Raw genomic sequence first — 22,849 nt, 5'->3', positions numbered from 1 at the left:
CACCGTGCCCCCACAGCCTAATCAGTGCAATCCTATCCTATCCTATCCTATCCTATCCTATCCTATCCTATCCTATCCTATCCTATCCTATCAAATCCAATCCAATCCCATCCAATTCAGTCCAATCCTGTCCTATCAAATCCCATCCAATTCAGTCAAATCTAATTCTTTCCAATCCTGCCCAGTCCAATCCTATTATATCCCATTCTGTCCTTTTAAACCCTAGCCAGTTCTGTCCAATCCAGTCCAAATCTCTATGATTTTATATGAAATCATTTAAAATGAAAATCTGCGCACAGTGTGTCCGCTTTTTAATATATTTATTTCAACCTATTAATTTTATATGCTTTGTGTGTGTGTGTGTGTGTGTGTGTGTGTGTGTGTGTGTGTGTGTGTGTGTGTGTGTGTGTGTGTGTGTGTGTTCTTAACACACATTTGAGCCAAATTCCAAATGCCTCCATATTCAGGATAGTTGCTCATTTCTTGTACTGTTGAACCCGTATAATGTGTGTGAAATTTAGGACGTATATTTTGTTTATGTTATAGAATCTGATTATATATTTAATTGTATAATTTAATTTTAATTATTTTGGAAATTGTGCATTCCATCAAAAAATCATAGCCCCTTTCATACATTAAAAAAAGATTTAGCATCAAAGGTTTACAAAATGGTGGTGTAACTAAATGTAGGTCATGGATATACATCTAAATATTATACAGCAGTTACATCTAGGACCAACATTAAGACAAGAGGGAGGAAAATTGTTAGTGTTCTAAGAAAAATACACTATATAGCCAAATAACGTCCATATCGCATTCCAGGTTCAGTTCCTATTTTGCTGTTATAATGACCTCCATTCTTCTGGGAAAGCTTTCTATTGGTTTCTCTTTCGGAGCTTGGCTGTGGGAATTTGCTCATTTAGCCGCCAGAGCATTAGTGAGGTCAGGCAGAGATGTCAGGCAAGGAGGGCTGTCACGAGTCTCCGCAGGAGCAAGAATATGTGACATGCCGAAGTTCTTCCCTAGGGCTTCCAGGTGAGATGGCATTAGTGCAGCAAGAAGATGCATTTTTACATGCAAATAGCATTTAAGGAGCAGAACGAGCCTAAGGATCAGTATCAGTCACATCAGGCAGGTCCAGTGGGTGAGAATAGAGACAGCCATAAACACTCACGTCATCTTCTTTCTCTGTGGCTATACCTGACAGATGGGACATCACAGTCCCACTTTTTATTTTTTTCTTCAATTTGAGATACAATACAAATATCAGAGCTCTGAGTATCGAGCACGTATCAGTTTCTTTGGTGAGAAACAACTATACTTTTCCTACATGAAGCTTTGCAATTTACAGTATGAGAATTAAAAATATTCTGTAAGGATTTTCTCAAGAGTTTATAGAGTTTATGCCGAATCTGTAAAAACGCTGCTTCGTTGCTTTACTTTTGTAAAAATTGTTTAATTGAATCACCACACGGGGGGGCACGGTAGCTTAGTGGTTAGCATGTTCGCCTCATACCTCCAGGGTTGGGGGTTCGATTCCCGCCTCCGCCTTGTGTGTGTGGAGTTTGCATGTTCTCCCCGTGCCTCAGGGGTTTCCTCCGGGTACTCCGGTTTCCTCCCCCGGTCCAAAGACATGCATGGTAGGTTGATTGGCAATGAATGAATGAATCACCGCATTATTCCTGTTAGCTTGCTCAAGTTTGGCCATTCTTTTCTGACCTCTTTTCAACAAAGCATTCTGTCTGTAGAGCTTACATTTCCTGTTTTTTTGTTTTTGTTTTGTTAGCTTAGCACAAAAAGCACAGCTCTTTGTAAACTCTGTGAGAATGTGATAAAATTCCCAGTTTCTGAAATACTCTGCACTCCAACAACCATACCATAGTTACTGAAATCAAATCTTCCCCCATTCTGATGTTTGAAAGGAACATTATTTGAAGTTTGTGATCTTCTCAATTCAATCCACCTTTCATTGTACACATCTAATAAAGATCCAGAAGGTCTGAAAAGTGTACAAGATTATCAGCCACTCTGTGAGCCATGGTTGGAATGTAACACGTGGATTGGGAGGTTTCTGCTTTATGAAATTGTCTGGTGTTAAAAACAAATTAAGTGTAATAACAAAGGAACTTTCTATAACCTTGTATTCTCGTTGTTCTTCTGCAGGTATATTCATTACGTCTTCGACTTGGGAAACGGGCCGTCGCTCATGAAGGGCAACTCCGACAAGCCACTCAACGACAATCAGTGGCACAATGTGGTGGTGTCTCGAGACGACAGCAATGTGCACACGCTTAAGATCGACTCCCGCACCGTCACCCAGCACTCCAACGGAGCCCGCAACCTGGACCTCAAAGGTAGTGAACGGGTATTTTTCCCGAACACTCCCTCTCTAATGCTCCCCATGTTCAAAACTCTAGTTTCTAAACTAGATTAATGACAGGACATAAGTACAAATAGCACATGGTCTTCTTTGGTCCTTGGGAAAATCCTTCTGACCTTTCAGGGACCTTTCTGAAAATGCTATTAAAATTCTGTCATACAATTCCAGCTAGCCATTTTTCTTGTATTTAATTTTGAGTCCATGAAAACTCTAATCAGCGACTGTTCCTTGGAGCTATTTATAAAACTGTCAGCTCACCATTTACATCCCATTTAGAAATAAGAAACAAAAATCTCTCACAAAGTGCATTTACCTCTGATTCTAGTGTGACTCATTTTTTTTTCCAATCGTAGAAGAACCGTTAGAAGAACATCAGTGCCTTCAGGAAAAGAGTCAATTTGGGCTCACGATTTCACGTTTGTGAACTAGCAAACCTGATTCAATCTTCTGCGGTTATTGCTCGAGTCTATTGAGTAATGATTCTGCAGTAAACTGAATCTGCATGTTGTAACTGGAACAAGAGTTTCATAGAATAGCTCATTCAGCACCGGTAGGTTATGATATGGTACTGATTTAATCATATTTACCCTCCATTTAAAAACTCTTCTGATTTCAGTCTTTTGGTCATATCTCGAATAAACAAGTTAATCAACAAGACGAATAAGTTGAACAGAGAAGATCGGTTCTCCGTAGAAAGGACTATATGATGAGGGATAAATAACTAGCCTCATATTCAGCGTAAATTTTGACCTTTGTCTCAGCAAATAGCGTTTCACTGCCTATTCATTTACTCTAATAGACGACAAAGGCAGCGATTTATATCTTTTCTTATTCGATATCAGGTGGCGAAAAACACCACCGACGAACTCATTTGTTTCTTTTTTTCTGCATTTATATCTGCCAGAGAGGTTGGTGAAGGTTTATAGCAACATCGGTTCAGAAGCATTCTCCATACGTCTTGCAATAAGCAGGGTTTTACATTCAGTTTTCTTTTTTAATGTTAAAACCAAGTCCTGTCGGATTACATATCAAGTGTAGAGTATAAGGTGAGTTTAAAATTGTAATTTACTTTAAAGGTTGTCTGTCATCTGTGTCATTTTGGTTATCGTACCTTAAGAACGTCACGGTGGGGGGCACAGTGGTGTAGTGGTTAGCACGTTCGCCTCACACCTCAAGGGTTGGGGGTTCGATTCCCGCCTCCACCTTGTGTGTGTGGAGTTTGCATGTTCTCCCCGTGCCTCGGGGGTTTCCTCCGGGTACTCCGGTTTCCTCCCCCGGTCCAAAGACATGCATGGTAGGTTGATTGGCATCTCTGGAAAATTGTCTGTAGTGTGTGTGTGTGTGAGTGAATGAGAGTGTGTGTGCCCTGTGATGGGTTGGCACTCCGTCCAGGGTGTATCCTGAGATCACAGGCTCCCCGTGACCCGAGGTAGTTCGGATAAGCGGTAGAAAATGAATGAATGATTGAAGCACATCTTAAGTAACTACATCTTCGTGATTATATACAGTAAGGTCTCGGTGTTGCTTTGATAAGCAGTGCTGATGGCATTTACAATATACACACAGGATAAAATGTAAAAATTGGTCTTATGTCTTATCCTCAGTTTTCTTGCCAAACAAAATGTTGAAACCTCATTTTAAGATAATAATTCTAATAAAAGAGCCTAATGAGCCTAAATGAGCTTCATGCACTATGTTCCTGTCATTCATGACGAATAAATATTGTTGGACGTTTCTGCATTTTCTGTCCAATTAACTAAAAATATAAGTGAAGGAACAGAAACTTGTTTATTTTATGTTTATTAATCATGGTCATGCTTTTCTCTCTTCTTTACTTCTTTAGTTTTTTTTTTTTTAAGCTTTATGGTTAAAGAGGGTAATAATTCCTCAGGATTAGAAGCCTGCTTTGATAAAACAGCCATTTGTCTGGCAGAGAAAAAAAAAAAAATCAAGTCAATTTCCTTCTCAGTCCTCACATGTAATAAAGTCTAAATCAAATAAGGCTGCAAAGCGACATTTCCTGCTGTCAGTACAACAGGCTCCAAGGGCCCTTTTATTTCTTGTCTTTAGAAAGAGTCCTTTAAACATTGGAAGAATAGTCTCACAGTATGTGTCAGTTGTAATTGCTCAAGCAATTATGCAGCATAGAATTTGGAGGGGGGGGGGTCGGGGGGGGGGGGGATCGCAGGAATCCTCCAGCTCTGGGCCGTTTCTGTGATGTGAAAAATGAGCATCCTCAAATGGGATGAATTGGCTGGCAGTGATGCATGAATTTTGGATACATCAATAGAAAGTAATGGTTGACCTGCTCCGTTTGTTGGCATGATGATACAGTCGGAATGCTTTTGCCAAGCTTCTCGGTGAGGTATTTGCTAATTGAGCCATTTTCCTGAAGAATTGGCTGCTTTTGTGACGCTCACAGCTGTTTAAGATTAATTTGTTTCATTGATGTGAAAGTTATGGAATCATTTTCTCTCAATTAATGGGAGTGAGTCAGCATATGCCAGCATGAAGTTGCAGAGTTATGGACGGGGATGTGAGCTGCATCCAAACCTGATGTTAGGATGAAAATCTGCATCGTGTTTGGGGGTAGTGGCTGAGCCAGGATGCTTACACGACCACACTCATCTGCCATACTCATACTGGTGCTAATAATACTGGTTCTGAATAAATAGATCTGATGCTCTTTTGGATTCAGATCTGGTGACTGGGGAGGTCCGTGAAGTCCAGCAGCATGTTCGTGGAGCCGGGTTGAGATTTACTTTGTGCTTTAGGACACAAAGCATTATCATTCCATAAAGCGATGCACATCCCCAATAACATTAAACGACCAGCTAAAGCCAGAACTGTTGACACAAGTCAGATCCATGTGGCCTATGTGCCAAATTCTGACCTTACCATTTGCATGTCGAAGGAGAAACTGAGATTCCTCAGATTTCATCTGTCCAGATTCCAAGGCTCACGTGGGGAGAGAAGGCTAGCTCATCTGGTCTGATCCGATAGAAAAGCTGCCGTAGCACAAATTGTTGAATATGTTAATGGTGGTTAGGATAGAAAGGTCTCAGAATACACAGTACAGACTTGCAGTGTAGCTGCAAACCATGCCCATAGCTGAAAGCACCTCTTGTGAGCATCAGAACTGGAGCATGGAAGAATGGAAGAAGGTGTCCTGGTTATGTTGATGAATCACATTGTCTTTTACATCACGTGGAAGGCCTGAGCCATGTGTGTTGCTTACCTGGGGAAGCGATGTCATGAGGATGCACTATGGGAAGAAGGCAAGCAGTAGAGGCAGCCTGATGCTCTCGGCAATGTTATGCTCGGAAACATCGGGTTCCTGGCGTTCTGTGTATGTTACTTACATGTAACACCTACATACACCTATCTAAATATTGTTACAGGCCTAGTACAACCCGTGATGGTAACAGTATATAAAATTGTTCAGGAATGGTTTGAGAAACTTTGCTGATTTGGTAGGTGGTTTTAACGTTATGGCTGGTTGGTGTACTGTATATACTGTACAGCGTAAATACCTTATATTTGTTTATTTTAATGCTTATCTTGTTCCTAAACTATATATGCTCTGTATTTACAATGTCAATTGTTAAAAATAATAAAAGCATTCTTATGTAAGAAAGAGGAATTTAAACGTGTTGTTGTCTGCTAAGTACTATCAGCATTTGTAGATATCACATTTACCAACAAAATGGAGTTGGATTGGTTTTGTAATCGGAGGATGTACACTGTTGGTACCTGAGCTTTCAAACGATTGCCTTTTGTAGCAGGGTTCGTGATCATGCAGTCAGGTCTAGCGTTCACGGAGCACAGCAGATTTTTGCCGCCTTCCTTACTTTTCTTAACCAGCAGGGATATAATTCTGTCTCACCCCATCATATAGCTCCAGACACATAGATGGGGATGTCATTTTTACAATTCCAGTGCAACTCCTTCATCTGAAAGCAATTGATTTTCCTCCCACCCTGCAACAAAAGGGCCTCCGTGCTTCCCCGCTCCATTCATCCATTGGATGAGTATTGGGTGTATAATTGGAAGTGTGTGATTGAAGTCTCCCCAATAGCCCTTCTATAACACTGAGACACAAAGAGCTAATGGTTTGCCCATGCTGTTTCCCATGACCTGCTCAGCCTGTGAATCATTCTCCCGAGGTAGCTGACAGGACATTACTGTAGGCCTGCTTCACATCTGCACAGAGCATTGGCTGGGAAAATGAGCAAATTCATTTATTCCAGATATTCAAATCGAAATGTTTTGCCATGCATGGACAATTGAGGATCTTTTTTACTAAGAGCTTGCGTGCAGGACTTGATTTAGAGCTTCTACAGTAGTTCTTCTCTTCGCTTCTATAAAAGTATGGAATGGAAGCCTTAATGTACACATTTAAAAAAAATACAACCATGAGTGATTCAACAGAAAGTCATTCACCCAATAGTCATGTGATTATGAGTTCAATTCCCAAAGATTCCACAGCTGTTTGAGTCCAGGAGTGAAGAGAGAGCCTGTATTGGCCATGAGTTCAGGGATGGAAGGATGATATGTACACAGTGACAGTAGACATGCTGTGGCTAGGGAGCATTACTGTAGATAGTGGGTGTGAATGGGGGAAGATGTGAAATAATTCTCACACTAGTAAGCCATACATGTGTAAAAATATGTCCAAACCTGACAACAGCTGGGTAAAATAAACCCGCAAACTGATTTACTGTACTAACAGGGTCTAAAGAAGAATCTTTAAGCCAGCAAAACACCACACATTTGCAAGGAGCCTATAAACAGATCACAAACTCCTGTTCTTTTAATTTGTGTTTTGTAGTTTTTGGCATTTCTCACTGCCTTAAATTGTTATACATAACGTTTAATTATGAATACATGTGGCAAGATTTAGTTTCACTCTTCAGCTGAACTCTGGGGGGGAAAAAACTCATTTAAATCTTGCTTGTGATTAATCAGAATACACACAAATGAGCAGTGTTGGGGATCTGACTTCAAATCTCAGCTTAAAACGTCTGCTTGTTTTGGATAGAATTGGTAATTGGGAACATTTCTTCGGATGAGAATCATGCAGGAAAGGAGGTCCTGTTTTTATATTTATAAAGCCTGGGATGTTTTTATTAATTAAGAGACCGGTAAAGATATAAAAATTGCAAAACGTCATGAAAACTTCGGATCAAACCAAACCGGATTCAAAGGCACTTTAAACGATGGTCTAATTGGCCTTAGTGAATTTAAGGAATATAAAAAAAAGCATGTTTAAGTATACAAGCAGGGAAAGCAGCCTTCTGCACAGCGGGCTGGAAATTGCACTATGTATTTCTCCTTGTCAGTTCTAGAGCATAATTGCCTGTCTTTCTGCCAAAGCTCAGTGAAATTGGATAGAAATTTCACTCACAAATAATGCCATCTAAGCATGCTTTTCCTAAGCTGCCAGGTGATTAGAGGCTCTTTCTCCATCTTTAGCCTTTTCCACAAGATGTAATTGCAAAGTATTAGCACCTACATTGCAACTGAGATTCATTCTGTTCTTGCTATGCATATAGTACCACTGCAGGTGTGTGTGTGTGTGTGTGTGTGTGTGTGTGTGTGTGTGTGTGTGTGTGTGTGTGTGTGTGTCCATCCTGTATAGTTTCACCCTTATTTCTAGAAGCACGCTTTCCATTATTTTTTGAGCACTAAAAGTAAAAGGTATGATCTATCATCGGTATCTGCACCATATAATTATAAATAAAAACAAAAGGCCGATCTTATCATATGAAGCACAACAAAGAAGATGAAATGCCTAACCTGCAGTATTCATAATCTTTTACATGATGAATGATTTTCTTTCTTTTCTTTATTTTTACATGCGTAACACATTAAGTTTTTAGATTTGATAAAAACCCTGTGGGATTTTTTTCTTTAGGGGAGCTGTACATTGGCGGTGTGGGGAAGAGCATGTACAACAGTCTGCCTAAGCTGATAGCATCTCGAGACGGTTATCAAGGCTGCCTGGCCTCTGTGGACCTCAACGGCAGGCTGCCGGACCTCATCAGCGATGCCCTACATAAGGTGGGCCAAGTGGAGAAAGGATGTGATGGTGAGTTTCTGGTATTGCTGTTGTTTTGTTTTTTTTCTCCAAATTTTCTCTTCAGTTTAATCACTTCATCAATTTCCATCCACTATTTAACTCTATTCTGTCATACACCAGCTTAGAAAAAGAGACACATGAAGTACACAAACTAAGGACAGTAATTTGACTAGTGAAACTAAAGAAAGGAGCTTATACAGTATATAGCCCTATTCGGACGGGATTAGTTCTACGTGGGGACGTGGGGGTAAAGTAATTATTACCAGAGCTTCTGGGTGATTTTAGTCCAGTCCGAATGTGCCGGTAATCTCTGTAATCATTACGGACAATGTCAGTAAAGATTACGGCGACTTTTACCTTCTGTAAAAAGTTCCGGAAAAATTACCTCAGGTAATACTAATCCCGTCCAAAAAGACCCGCTGTAAATATGTACGGTAAAATTCCGTCATTTAAAAGTAGTTTTTGACGCGTTTTGCAAGCATGGAGGCACTTGAAACAGAAAGCGACGTCATACGCACATGACGAAAAGGAGGTTACTGTGGTGCGTAAAGTGAGTTACCCCTCCCACTTCTGCTAGTTTTACTGAATTGTCTTTTCCCGTGTGAATTGGCCGATTAATATTACAGACGTCCTGAGGTAAAATTGCATTACTCCACGTCCCCACGTAAGACTAATCCCGTCCGTATAGGGCTTATGACATAGGATTCTGGGAACTGGAGTAAACACAGCATATATGATGATAACTGGTAGTGTGTAGCTGTAGTCAAAATAGCCAGACCTTCAGACTGATGGCGGAAAGTCTGGGCTTCATAGCAGCAAGTTATGCAAAACAATGCGTCTATACTAAACCCGAAGTCTTTCCGATTCTGTGTGCCACGTGAGATACAAACAAATCGTAGAGCAGAAATGTTTGACACATGTTGCACGAAACATAACTATTTTTTCCCGTGGACACATTCTACATCTTCTGTCTGTGTCAGTTTTTCATTTTAGCGCAGGGCCGCTGTTAGCCAGGTATTTTTGGTTGGTGGACTGTGGACTAGTCTCAGCCTCAGACGTCATGCCCACAAACTGTTTGTTGAACGTCTGAGGCTGAGACGAGAGTAGCTGTAACACTGGGGGTTTTTAAAGACCTCAGTGCCACTTCTGCTTTTGTGAAGCAGTCCACCAACTAAAAATACCCGGCTAACAGCGGTCCTGTTCTAAGAAAAACCGCGACAGAGACGGAAACTTGAGAATGATTGACACGGACTGTGTGTGGGAAAAAATAGAGTCAAACACGAGGCAATACTGCTCTACAGTTTGTGTGTATCTCATATCTCACAGTGCTAAACTAAAACTGTCAAACAGTAGAAATTTTCTCTTGTAAATGTTGTTATTATAACAGCTGTATATACTGTATATGTGCGCTCTGTGTTCTACAATGGCTGGCTTGACCGCGGCTTAAACACACTTTTTAAAATCCATCTCTTGTGACTGCATCTAAAAACAATCCAGAAGCACTTCTCGTGTTATTCTGGCAGTTGCATCACCAGAAATGACTTTCAGTGGGATGAGGAAATATAAAAAAATACTCTCAGGATTGTTTTCTTGATCAATACTTTACATTACAAGTGGACACACAGCGGTAGGCGTGGTGATGTATATAGAATCTACAGTAAGATGGACATAAATTGCCTTTAAGGCAGTTTCATTGTAAAACATTTAAACAACATATTAAAAAATGATCAATTCTAAACTCCTCCTACATTTCTGGCATTAAACAGATATTCTTATGACTTACATTTTATTCAGCTGAGCAATTGAGAGTTAAGGGCCTTGCTCAGGGGCCCAGCACTGGCAGGTCAGTCTACCTGGGATTAAAACTTATGACCTTCTGATCAGAATACAACACCTTTACCTCTGAGCTACCACATCCCTCTAATGTCAGTACTATGAGTACAAACCAATACTCCAGCTCAGCTCTTCTTCTCTGTGCTCATAGCACAGCTATTGACTTATTAGCTTTCAAGCTGAAACAGGGGAAAATGCTTGGTCATTATTGGACAATCCTGTTTTTCATCACAGCAGCTGCTATCCAATAAAAAAGTGGTTAAACAAAGTAATACATTAATCCCAACAATTCACTTTGTCAGTTTATACAATGTGCACCGTTGCATTTATATCTGCAATACATACATCTTAATATACATTTCAGTAAACAAGGCATTACACTCACATGCAGTCTCATATATAATGTACAGTGTGCTCTGTTTATTCTTAAGATTTTTATATTACATACAATGACAACTGCACGCTTTTCCTATAGAAACACTCTAGTTTAATTTTTAGACCATTATTTATTAAACTGAGGAATGGTCACCTTTATTATTACCATGTACATATACATTACAGCACAGTGGATTACTTTTTTCACATATCCCAACCTAGGAGGTTGGGGTCAGAGTGCAGGGGAAGCTAGGATAGAGCACCCCTGGAGCAGGGAGGGTTAAGGGCCTTGCTCAGTTGCCCAATAGTGGCAGCTTGGCAGTGCTGGGGCTTGAACCCCAACCTTCTGATCAACCACCTTAACCACATGAGCCACCAGGCTACAGATCCTTCCACACCTGTATGTACTGTATTGTCATGGCTACGTTCCTCTGTTTCTCTTTAGCTGGCCCGGGCACTACCTGCTCGGAGGACTCGTGCTCACATCAGGGTGTGTGTCTCCAGCAGTGGGAGGGCTTCACCTGCGACTGCACCATGACCACATATGGCGGCCCTCGCTGCAGTGACCGTGAGTACCTTTTACCTCTTACTCTCGAGTTTGAGAAGCGGTGCTCTTCTAGCCACGACACAGAGACGTCTAATCAACTGTGCATTTTAGCCTTAGGTTTGTTCCCTTCAAACACCTTTAAATGTTTGAAAGGTAAAATATGCTAATTAGCAGATACTATTAGTGCAGCGGGAAACCAGAAGGCATCGATTATATCTCTTAGTAACCTGATAATGTAAAGAGCTACTATGCGGACTATTACTATACTATTTACTAGATCTCACTATTCACTACAACACACTACTTTATACATCACTGGACACACTATTTAATATATTCTAGTAAAAAGGTAAGGGATGTAGTAGCCTAGTAGTTGTTGGAATATAGATCATAAGGTCACCAAGCTGCCACTGCTGGGCCCCGGAGCAAGGCACATAACCCTTAACAATAATAATAATAAATGTTGTCATGATTCCATGACAGTTCGTTCTCCTGAGATCAGGAAGGAAACAGGAAAGATTAATTAATCATTTTATTAAAATGATCTGCAGGTGAGTGTGTGTGTGTGTGTGTGTGTGTGTGTGTGTGTGTGTGTGTGTGTGTGTGTGTGTGTGTGTGTGTGTGTGTGTGTGTGTGTGTATGGTGTGTGTGTTTGTGTTTGCATGTGGTTTTCTTTCTCGGTGCGGCCACTACAAATATCCCCACGAAGATAGCAATATCTGACATTTGACCTTGTGGTTGACCCTGAGACATATGTGTAGCATAGCAGTAACCAGCTGCATTATTCAGTCCCTTCGGGATTTCCACAGATTTAGGCCAGTACATGGCTAGTGACCTCATCACAAAACACACTCAGCCAAAGGTATGCACTTAATCCCAGGGATTTCAGAACAGCGTAACAGATATTGCGTCATTTGGCAGGCGTGGCCTATTTGATAATCTAACCCTAACCGAAAACAGCTTAACTGTAAGATAATTAATCATAACAGATATAAAATATAAAATCTACCTGTATGACTGTTTTGTCCTTCATTATCCATCGTAGGTATGCTCTTTTTTTTTTTAAAGCAGGCGTTTTTTCCAGAAACACGCCCACTTTACGTCGTGGTAAAGAAACCCCTGGAATTTAGTGAATGCCCTCAGCCAAAGCACTCTTCAGTTCATCAGCATCAAAAATCAAGTTCTTATATTTTTGCCAGTTTAAGTACAACAACCTCCAGCGGCATTGCATATTTTTAAAAAGCTGCATCGAAATTAAGCGTTTGTCTGCGTCGATCCTTAAAAAAACCTACGTCTAATCCTCCAGGGACCGATTAATAATCATGTCAGTGGAAGGTCCTCACAAGGCTAGTAAGACAAGCTTGTGTGTTTCTGTGTTTACTCCCTTTGGATTAACAAGCAAGGAAGCAGCAGGAGGAAATTAATTGACCTATTAATGCTGTTTTTGTTGTCTGGTTAAGGACATTATTGGTTGTTCCCTCCTAACAAAACTAAGAGTAATGTCACTCTAATGGATGGTTCATACACACTGAACTTTTTGTAGAACTGTTTGTTATTCTTCGCGTACTCTATTTCCAGCGGTTTACAGCACGGCTACTTAGCTCGACTGTGACCAAACTCCTAAATATCATCCTGTTATTGAATGTAATTTCTCTTTCAATTAGTGTTGACATAAAGCCTTTGGCCTTTAGGCATTTAAAGATAATAAGTGATTTGCGTGGCTGTGTGCCTCACGTGTCATGCATATCAAGCAGCCGAGCACGATGCGAAAGTGTCATATGTCTTGTGTAATAAAATGACAACCTTAAGATCAAGCAGCACACCTGATGTACAGCAGTGTTTGTTTACTGAGCTATGGATTATAGAGAGAGTGTGTATATTAGTGCCAGTGTAAAAACCCAGATGGAATGAAAAGGATTTATTGAAACAGCTGTGCTTGAAAATAATCATTTCTTTATTACATTCTAGTTAAACTGTAGTAAGAAGTCAAGGCTAAAGCACTGCAGCAGTAGTTTGTCCAGGCTACAGCATATTTTCAAGTGCTCCTGAAATCATTACTAATGTTTCCGAGCTTATTTGTCTGTGTTCTGTAGCGTTGCAAAGATAAATACAATAGTATATCAAAAGAAGTTTGAATTCATTTAAGCCCTCATACCGTACCATTTTAAATCATTTCAGTACTCATACAGTGGATATAAAAAGTCCATGCATTCAACAACCACCTGATCAATACACACTTGCCTGACTGTATATGACTGCAGAAAGGAGATTATTTACTGAGACTGGTGTTTATAACAGTTTATAATCACACCCTCCAGGTGTCACCCAAATGAGGATGAGGTTCACTTTACAGTCCGGTTCCTCTCAAGGTTTCTTCCTCTTCCATCTAAGGGAGTTTTTCCTCACCACAGTCACCTCAGGCTTGTTCATTGGGGATAAATACAAACACATTTAAATATATCTAATCATTCATTCATTCATTCATTCATTCGTTTTATACCGCTTATCCGAACTACCTCGGGTCACGGCGAGCCTGTGCCTATCTCAGGGGCCATCGGGCATCGAGGCAGGATACACCCTGGACAGAGTGCCAACCCATCTCAGGGCACACACACACACTCTCATTCACTCACACACTCACACACTACGGACAATTTTACAAGAGATGCCAATCAACCTACCATGCATGTCTTTGGACCGGGGGAGGAAACCGGAGTACCCGGAGGAAACCCCCGAGGTACGGGGAGAATCTGCAAACTCCACACACACAAGGCGGAGGCGGGAATCGAACCCCCAACCCTAGATGTGTGAGGCGAACGTGCTAACCACTAAGCCACATATTTAATAATAATCTTTGTATTATATTAACTTATTTCTTCTGCTCTGTAAACCTGCTTTTAGACAATGTTCTTTGTTAAAAGTGCCATACAAGTAAAATAAAATTGAAAAAATGTTAAAATGCATAAAACATCATACAGATGGGACTTTTTACAATGCAGGAGCTTCTAATTATTTGAGTGTTTCAGTATCAAGATCTGTTCAATATAAGCACAAAGACATCAGACTTGTTTTTGTCTTACCTACAGTAAAATAATCCTGGAGCTAGTCGTCATTGCACCAGAGCGTTCAAATGAGGCTAATCACTGTTCGTTTTTTACGACCATGATGACACTCATCAACACAAAAGTGAGAACCAAAAGTGAGATGCTGGGCATCTGTAAGCGTTCTATGTTGTATATATGAGGCAGTATGACTTGGATTCTCGGAGAGACTGACATCAAGAACATTGGAAATGAATCTTTTTACTGCAAATAATAAACCAGAAGATCACGGTAGTGATGCATATCGTGTTACAGATTTGCCGTGCATTGCTGATTTCACAACATTCTGTGAAATGCAAATGAATATTTTGTTCATTAGAAGGTAGAGTAAAAGTTTTAATCAAAATTTCAAACTTAGAAAAGAAAAACAAGCACCGGTAATATCACAAATCTTTATTGGTGAGTTGATTCGATATTAAAAGATTTGTCGCTTTTGAATATCGTTCACCAGAATCATATTACATTGTTTATCATTTATCATCAGGTTACTAAATTTAAAAATGTAATGAATCAAATTACAGACCTATCTCACACCTTCTGTTTATGTCTAAAATACTTGAAAAGGTTGTGTCTGTTCAACTGAGCTCCTTCTTACAGGAGAGCAACATCCTTGAAGGGTTTCAGTCAGGTTTCAGACCGCATCATAGCACAGAAACTGCACTTGTTAAAGTTACAAATGACTTGTTCTTAGCTTTGGACCAAGACTATATATCCTTACTAGTTCTACTTGACCTTCGTGCTGCGTTCAGCACTATAGAACATAACATTCTCCTAGATCATTTACAAAATTACACAGGTATTCATGGACAGGCTTTAAGCTGGTTTAGATCCTACCTGTCTGATCCATACCATTTTGTAGAATTAAATGGTGAATCCTCCAGTTTATTACCAGTTAATTATGGGGTCCCTCAAGGATCAATTCTCGGACCTCTGCTTTTCTCTATATACATGCTTCCATTAGGGAACATCATTAGAAGACATGGGATTAGTTTCCATTGTTATGCTGAGGACACACAGTTATATATCTCATCAAAACCAGATGAAATAGCCACAGTGTCCAAATTAACTCAGTGCCTTAGAGAGATAAAAGACTGGATGAGCTGCAACTTTCTATTGTTAAACTCCGATAAGACAGAAATACTACTCATAGGTCCAAAAACCAGTGCACAGAAACTCTCACAACTTAACTCCCATTTAGAGGGATGTACTGTTACTAGTAGCTTGACAGTGAAAGACCTCAGTGTTATATTACACAGCAACTTGTCTTTTAAAAATCATATCGCCCATACTACCAAAACAGCCTTCTTCCACCTTAGAAACATTGCCAAGCTGAGAAACTTCCTGTCTGTATCTGATGCTGAGAAGCTAGTTCATGCATTCATGACCTCTAGACTGGACTATTGCAATGCATTACTAGGTGGTTGTCCTGCATCTTTAATAAATATGCTACAGTTAGTCTAAAATGCAGCTGCCAGAGTTCTCACTAGGACAAGAAAGTATGACCATATAACCCCAATTTTATCATCTCTACACTGGCTACCTGTTAAGTTTAGAATTGACTACAAACTGCTGCTACTTACATACATGGCTCTTAATGGTTTAGCTCCCATGTATCTAACTAGTCTTCTAACACGTTACAATCCTTCACGCTCTCTGAGATCACAAAACTCAGGACTTTTGGTAGTTCCCAGAATATCTAAGTCTACTAAAGGTGGAAGAGCGTTTTCTTATTTAGCTCCCAAACTTTGGAATAGTCTTCCTGATAGTGTTCGGGGCGCAGACACACTTTCCCAGTATAAATGTAGATTAAAAACTCATCTCTTTAGTCAGGCGTACACATAATACATCCCATAATATCATGCACCAGTACATAAGACCGGCACATTTTTATGAACAGCAGATGTGTTAATCCCTTTCCACTGCTTCTCTCTTTGTACCCATCCCGAGGCATCCAGACATTGTACCAGCTGCCATCGTCCTCTATGGGACGAAGCCTTTGGACGTCCACTGAGCCGAGGCCGACTCTAAGAATCCTGAGACATCACCAGTTAGACTCTGTGATACTAAGGAGATCCGAAGTCCATGATCCTTACACCAATACAACATTTAACTGACTGTATATTACAATCACACCCCCAGTGTCACCCATATGAGGATGGGTTCCCCCTCGAGTCCGGTTCCTCTCAAGGTTTCTTCCTTTACCAATTTAAGGGAGTTTTTCCTTGCCACTGCTGCCTGAGTCACCTCAGACTTGCTCATAGGGGAATAAATACATACACACTGTGAACTATATACATCTAATAATAACCTAGAATTTTTATTCTGTAAATTCTTATTTCTTTTATTATTCGTTATTTCCTTTATCATTAACTATGTCTTCCTTCTGCTCTATGTTTATGTTCTGTAAAGCTGCTTTGAGACAATGTCTATTGTAAAAAGCGCTATACAAATAAACTTGAATTGAATTGAATTAACGTGACATACGGCTAAGTACGCTGACCCATACAGCAGTGAACACACACACACACACACACACACCCTGAACACACACTCTGAGCAGTGGGCAGCTATTTATGCTGCGGCGCCCGGGGAGCAGTATGGTGGGTGTGTTTTTTTGGGGTGGGGTGGGGTGGGGTGCCTTGCTCAAGGGCACCTCAGTCGTGGTATTGCTGGCCCGAGACTCGAACCCACAACGGTTTGAAGTCAAACTCTCCAACCATTAGGCCATGACTTTCCCAATATTTATTACATTTATAGTATATATATATATATTTAATATTTAATATTTATTAATACTATATTTATTAGCAAAAAACTTTAAGCTAAAAAATGGTCAAAACAGCACTTTGTGATTGCTGATTCCTTCTGAATTTTTAAACCACCATCCTGCTAATACAGTAGATATCACCTCGCTGTAGCTCGGCTCTGGGGGATTTATGCTAACTATGAGTTGCAATGTAGTTCCTGACTGAATAATCAGCTTGATGTGAATAAATGAATAATAACGGAAGGCTTTAAGGGGTTAAAACAGCAGAAGAATACGACATGCACTTCTGTCTTTGGGTGATTAATGCTTGAAACATGGTCTTTTTTCTGTCTTAATGAGCTGTTCTTTAATATGTAAAAAAACATTAGTAAGAAATAGTGCAATATTATTTACATGAGCACTCGATTAAAGTTCTGAAAAAGAAAATATTGCACTGATTTGTCTAACAGTCATGACCGAAGATTAATTTGGTGGGTGATCCAGCTGTGCAGTCATTGCTTTCTTACTATAGGGATTGAGATCATATTGAAGTTATCAATATTCATTCCTGCGCTAAGGGATTAAAATAAATGAACTTCATATAAGTGAATTAAATACAATTAGGATGACTGGATCTTGGACAGCTTTCAAATGACAAAATGTTTTAATGTTTTAATTATGCTTTAATGTGCGAATATCACACTTAAAATTGTATAAGTATTGGTGGTGGTGGTGGTGGTGGTGGTGGTAGTGGTGGTAGTAGTGATGGTATTGGTAGAGATAGTAGTGATGGAAGTGTTAGTGATAGTAGTGGTGGTAGTAGTGGTGGTATGGGTAGTGCTAGTGGTGGAAGTAGTGGTGGTAGTGATAGTAATAGTGGTGGTGGTAATAGTGATAATAGTGGTGGTAAAGTAGTGATTGTAGTGACGTGACTTATAGCTAAGTACGGTGACACATACTCAGAATTCGTTCTCTGCATTTGACCCATCCAAAGTTCACACACAGCAGTGAACACACACACACACACCGTGAACACACACCCGGAGCAGTGTGCAGCCATTTGTGGTGGTGGTAGTGGTGGTATTGAAAGTTACAGTAGTGGTGGTATGGGTCGTGATAGTGGTGGTAGTGGTAGTAATAGTAGTGGTAGTAATAGTGCTAGTGGTAGTAATAGTGGTGGTAAAGTAGTGATTGTAGTGGTGGTGGTAGTGGTGATATTGATAGTGACAGTAGTGGTGGTAGTGATAGTGGTGGTAGTAGTAATAGTAGTGGTAGTTGAGATAGTAGTGGTGGTAATAGTGCTAATAGTGGTGGTAAAGTAGTGATTGTAGTGGTGGTGGTAGTGGTGATATTGATAGTGACAGTGGTGGTAGTGATAGTGGTGGTAGTACTGGTGGTAGTAGTGAAAGTAGTGATGGTATTGGTAGTCATAGTAATGGTTATAGTGGAGGTTGTAGTGGTGGTACAGTAGTAGTGGTGGTAATAGTGAGAAAATGTGTTGTTGCAATTAATAAAATTGCTCCCATTAAATGTTTCCAGAAGACTTTTTTGGAAACCATTAATTTCACACTAACAGTCTGACACTTTTAAATAACCAAATGTTTATTACTAGTCTTAGATTATATATTGTTTCTCCCTTCTGTGAATGAGTCATGGACTCAGTTAAAATAAACCTGTGATGGTTGAGAGTTGAGTATGATAAGTCATTTGTCAAGTAATTGTAAAGATTCTTGTAAATGATCTGCTTTCAGGTGATGCACGTCTTGTGTTTGTGTTCAAAATATTGGCTGAATATTGCTAGTTTGAATACAGCTTGTCGTTTAACGTCGTGTGCAAATTAATTAGTCTATTTATTCTTGAGAAAACATTGACTTTTTGTTTTTAGCCCACAAGTACTAATACTCATGCACACACCCACACGTGGAGACTCATACATTAATCTGACACCGCTGCCATCTTCATCTGTTCACCGAAACGCTGCTGTCATTGATTGGCCAATATCGAGTGAGATGATACTTTTCAGCCAAATGTAATGTAGCTTTGAGAATCCACAGACATTTATCTATGATCCTGCTCCACCTCGTATATAACACAGAGGGAGGAAAGAGACCGAGAGAGAAACAATGCACAGCTCATTAGCTCCTGCAGACAAACCCAGCTTTTGTTCCTGAAAGTAGCAAATGCATCATCTCCTCTTTGGGAGCTTCAAGTCTATATTTAATTTCTATATTGGATTTCACAGTAATAATGATATGCTGAATGCTGAGAGATTGTTTTTTCAGAACTGAGAAAAAGAAAACCAGAACAGACCAGAATCATGTTTTTTTCACCTACACACACGTACATTATTACATCTACACTATATCATTCTCAACATATTTATAAATATTTAACTATTTTTGGGATAAGAATATAATGTGTCTGACTCTTTAAAGCTCTGGAGTAAAGAGTCACATACTGAAAGCCAGAGTGATGGCTTTAATTATGTTTGGTAAACTAGAGCACAAAAGAACGACTAAAGAAATAGCAGACAGCTATATTAGAAATGATAAGGACAGCATTTTGCCCACATGATGCCTGGTGACAAGACCTGATGTAAAATATTCAGACTGTTACGCGTAATTAGAACCAGCATACGCTGTTATACTGTACTTTACATGTCGTTTCCTAAAATTAGCCACTCCACATTCATCAGCGAAGGTTATGCTAGCTTCCTGTGTGAAGGACACACTTGGCTTCTGTGTACAGTATGTGTGTGTTTATGTGTCTCCTATTTCCTTTCCACAGTCAGGGTCCAGCCCTCGGCCCTCGGTATTACATTAAATAAAATGCAGCGATATCATCGGACCGCAGTCACCTTTTTTCCCCGAGCAGCTGCTCGGCCATCTTTAGATTTCACGTGGATTTTATGTCGCTTTCCAACTCCGTGCTTTAAACAGACCGAGTTTCCCTAGCAGTGGTAATCATCATGTCTGACTTGGGGGGCAGCATTACCTGATTACGGCTGACGCACCAGATTTGTTGACGCTTCCAGCTCCAGAATTAGTCTCACTTCATGTGGTCCATTCTTAATATCACGGTCTTATGTATTTTACTTCTAAATGTGCCCAAGACATGCACAAAGCATTACTAATAAAGTCTGGAAGATTTGCTGAAATACTTTTACAATACAAAAAAGAGCCGTTTCATAGGGAAACCCTCTGAAACCTTAAATCTAGATTCTGTATTCACTGCATATTTTGTATTCGCTGACCGCACAAACTATATCAGAGTGTGTGTGTGTGTGTGTGTGTGTGTGTGTGTGTGTGTGTGTGTGTGTGTGTGTGTGTGTGTGTGTGTGTGTGTGTGTGTGTGTGTGTGCGTGTGTGTGTGTATGTGGTTGAGGTCACTGATGTTAGAAGATGATGATTGGTGCACGATCATAATTGATTTGTGTTAGTTTCATCATTCTAGCATAGTCGATTAGCGTGCTTTTCCATTGAGAAAAAATTGATGCCGTTCTTAGATTTCCAATGTTTCCATTTTCCCGGTGATGGCTAGTGGAAGTACTCTGCTGCTTTTCTCACTTATATTCATCTCCGAGCTGCATTCAAGCAGAAATAGCGATGGGGGGATGTGGGATGAGGTGGTTCAGGAGGAGGAATAATTGACTAGTGACTTGCTGCTGATTAGGTTACAGTTTCCAGGTCCACAGAGCTCAGGTTACTGTTTCTTTCGATTTCTGTATGTTCTTTCTGTGTCCTTGTGGGTTTTTTCCAGGTACACCAGCTGTCCAGGGATTGTACGGGTATAAATTTTTAAAATGACACCAGTAGTTAAGAAAATGTATGTAAATTAACTCTCTTTGCTATAGTTAAAGATATATCGTTAGAGATAGTTTGTCTTATTAATCTATCAAATCAGCTCTGTAGTCATCACTTTTTAAGGCAAAAAAACAAATCTGTTTATTACATTATACTGTACTATGTATGTATGGCTTGGTGGTTAGCACATTTGCCTCACACCTAAAGGGTCAGGGTTCGATTCCTGCCGCCGCCTTGTGAGTGTGGAGTTTGCATGTTCTCCCCCTGCCTCGGGGGTTTCCTCCGGGTACTCCGGTTTCCTCCACCGGTCCAAAAACATGCATGGTAGGTTGATTGGCATCTCTGGAAAATTGTCCGTAGTGTGTGAGTGTGTGAGTGAATGAGAGTGTGTGCCCTGCGATGGGTTGGCACTCTGTCCAGGGTGTATCCTGCCTCGATGCCCGATGACGCCTGAGATAGGCACAGGCTCCCCGTGACCCGAGAATAGTTCGGATAAGCGGTAGAAAATGAGTGAGAGTGAATGAGTGGAAGTGAGAGCATGCAACAGAGGAGCAAATCATTGGGTCAAATCATTGGACTGAGGAAGTCCATGTCTATAATGTCAATGTCACATTTAAGGACCAAGATCTTCTCCAGCTATAGTGTCACTCACAACCAAGCCTGGCTCATCCTCTGTGGGTTGGCATGCTCAAAACCAAAGTGCAATTGTGTTATGATGCACAACCCAGGACACATAATATACTCGTCCAAACTCTATCACACACTACTCAGTTTACTATGATAAACCTTTAAGAAGCAGAGATTAAACTAAATGTGATGATGGTGAAGCTTGAATCTATCATGGATTGAATTCTGTTAGGGGGATGAGGCCACTGAGGGCAATTGATCTGAGCGATTGACTTTTCCCCTGATAATGTAATCTGATACAGCAGGTCATCTGTGGTTTTACCCTTGAGAAATGCTTTCTAAGGGATGTGTTGATGAGGCTGTGAGGTTTGGTGGACAAAGAAAGCGAATAAAATAACCTTGAGATCAGGTTCACTATATGAAAGGTATGAATCTTTCATTCTTTTGTTCACTGTGGAGTAATGGCAGATCACATCGTAACAAGGAAGTCATGGGTTTTGGTGATTACGTTCCATCAAAAAAGCCGAGCGTATCATGCGGTTTTATTTATTGAGCTATATTTGGAAGTTTATGCAAGTTTAATATTGCACTGAATCCCCATGGCATCTCGTATGTTGCACATACGATCTTATTTTATGAGGCTTGGAGGGAATCTTTGTTTGTTCCAGGCACATACAGCGCTCTCTTTATAATAATAATCCAGCCATCTCTGTCATTTCTGCTGGCAAGCATTCAGACATTCAGCAAGCAAACCGTCATCGGCTTCCTGTCGGTCCAATATGATCCCTGTGGTGCCTCTGAAGCACTTTATTAAGTAAGGACTAAAGAATAACAGCGTGTACTGCTCGAGGAAACTAATCAACCGTCAGTGAAGCACACCGTCACCTATTGTTTTCTTTCTTATATCACAACAAACTTCCTATTATTATTATTATTATTATTATTATTATTATTATTATTATTATTATTATTATTATCCATAGGGGACACGGTGGCTTAGTGGTTAGTGCGTTTGCCTCACACATCCAGGGTTGGGGGTTCGATTCCCGCCTCCGCCTTGTGTGTGTGGAGTTTGCATATTCTCCCCGTGCCTCGGGGGTTTCCTCCGGGTACTCCGGTTTCCTCCCCTGGTCTAAAGACATGCATGGTAGGTTGATTGGCATCTCTGGAATATTGTCCGTAGTGTGTGAGAGTGTGAGTGAATGAGAGTGTGTGTGTGTGTGTGTGCCCTGTGATGGGTTGGCACTCCGTCCAGGGTGTATCCTGCCTCGATGCCCGATGACGCCTGAGATAGGCACAGGCTCCCCGTGACCCGAGAAGTTCGGATAAGCGGTAGAAAATGAGTGAGTGAGTGA

The 22,849-nt window shown here is 40.4% G+C and overlaps 1 protein-coding gene across 5 annotated transcripts in view; it reads left to right on the top strand.

The window, feature by feature from the left end:
- Positions 1-22,849, top strand: part of nrxn2a (neurexin 2a) — a 367,204-nt gene that overhangs the window by 191,475 nt on the left and 152,880 nt on the right. For all 5 annotated transcript variants that reach the window (XM_047805716.1, XM_047805715.1, XM_047805717.1 and 2 more), the window contains 3 exons: positions 2,164-2,354; positions 8,298-8,471; positions 11,116-11,238. In XM_047805716.1, coding sequence (XP_047661672.1) covers positions 2,164-2,354; positions 8,298-8,471; positions 11,116-11,238 — 488 coding nt within the window. The remainder of the gene's footprint in view (positions 1-2,163; positions 2,355-8,297; positions 8,472-11,115; positions 11,239-22,849) is intronic.

This window comes from Tachysurus fulvidraco, chromosome 21 (assembly GCF_022655615.1).
Source record: "Tachysurus fulvidraco isolate hzauxx_2018 chromosome 21, HZAU_PFXX_2.0, whole genome shotgun sequence".
Lineage (NCBI taxonomy): Eukaryota > Metazoa > Chordata > Actinopteri > Siluriformes > Bagridae > Tachysurus > Tachysurus fulvidraco.
This window is presented reverse-complemented; position numbering and strand designations above follow the sequence as displayed.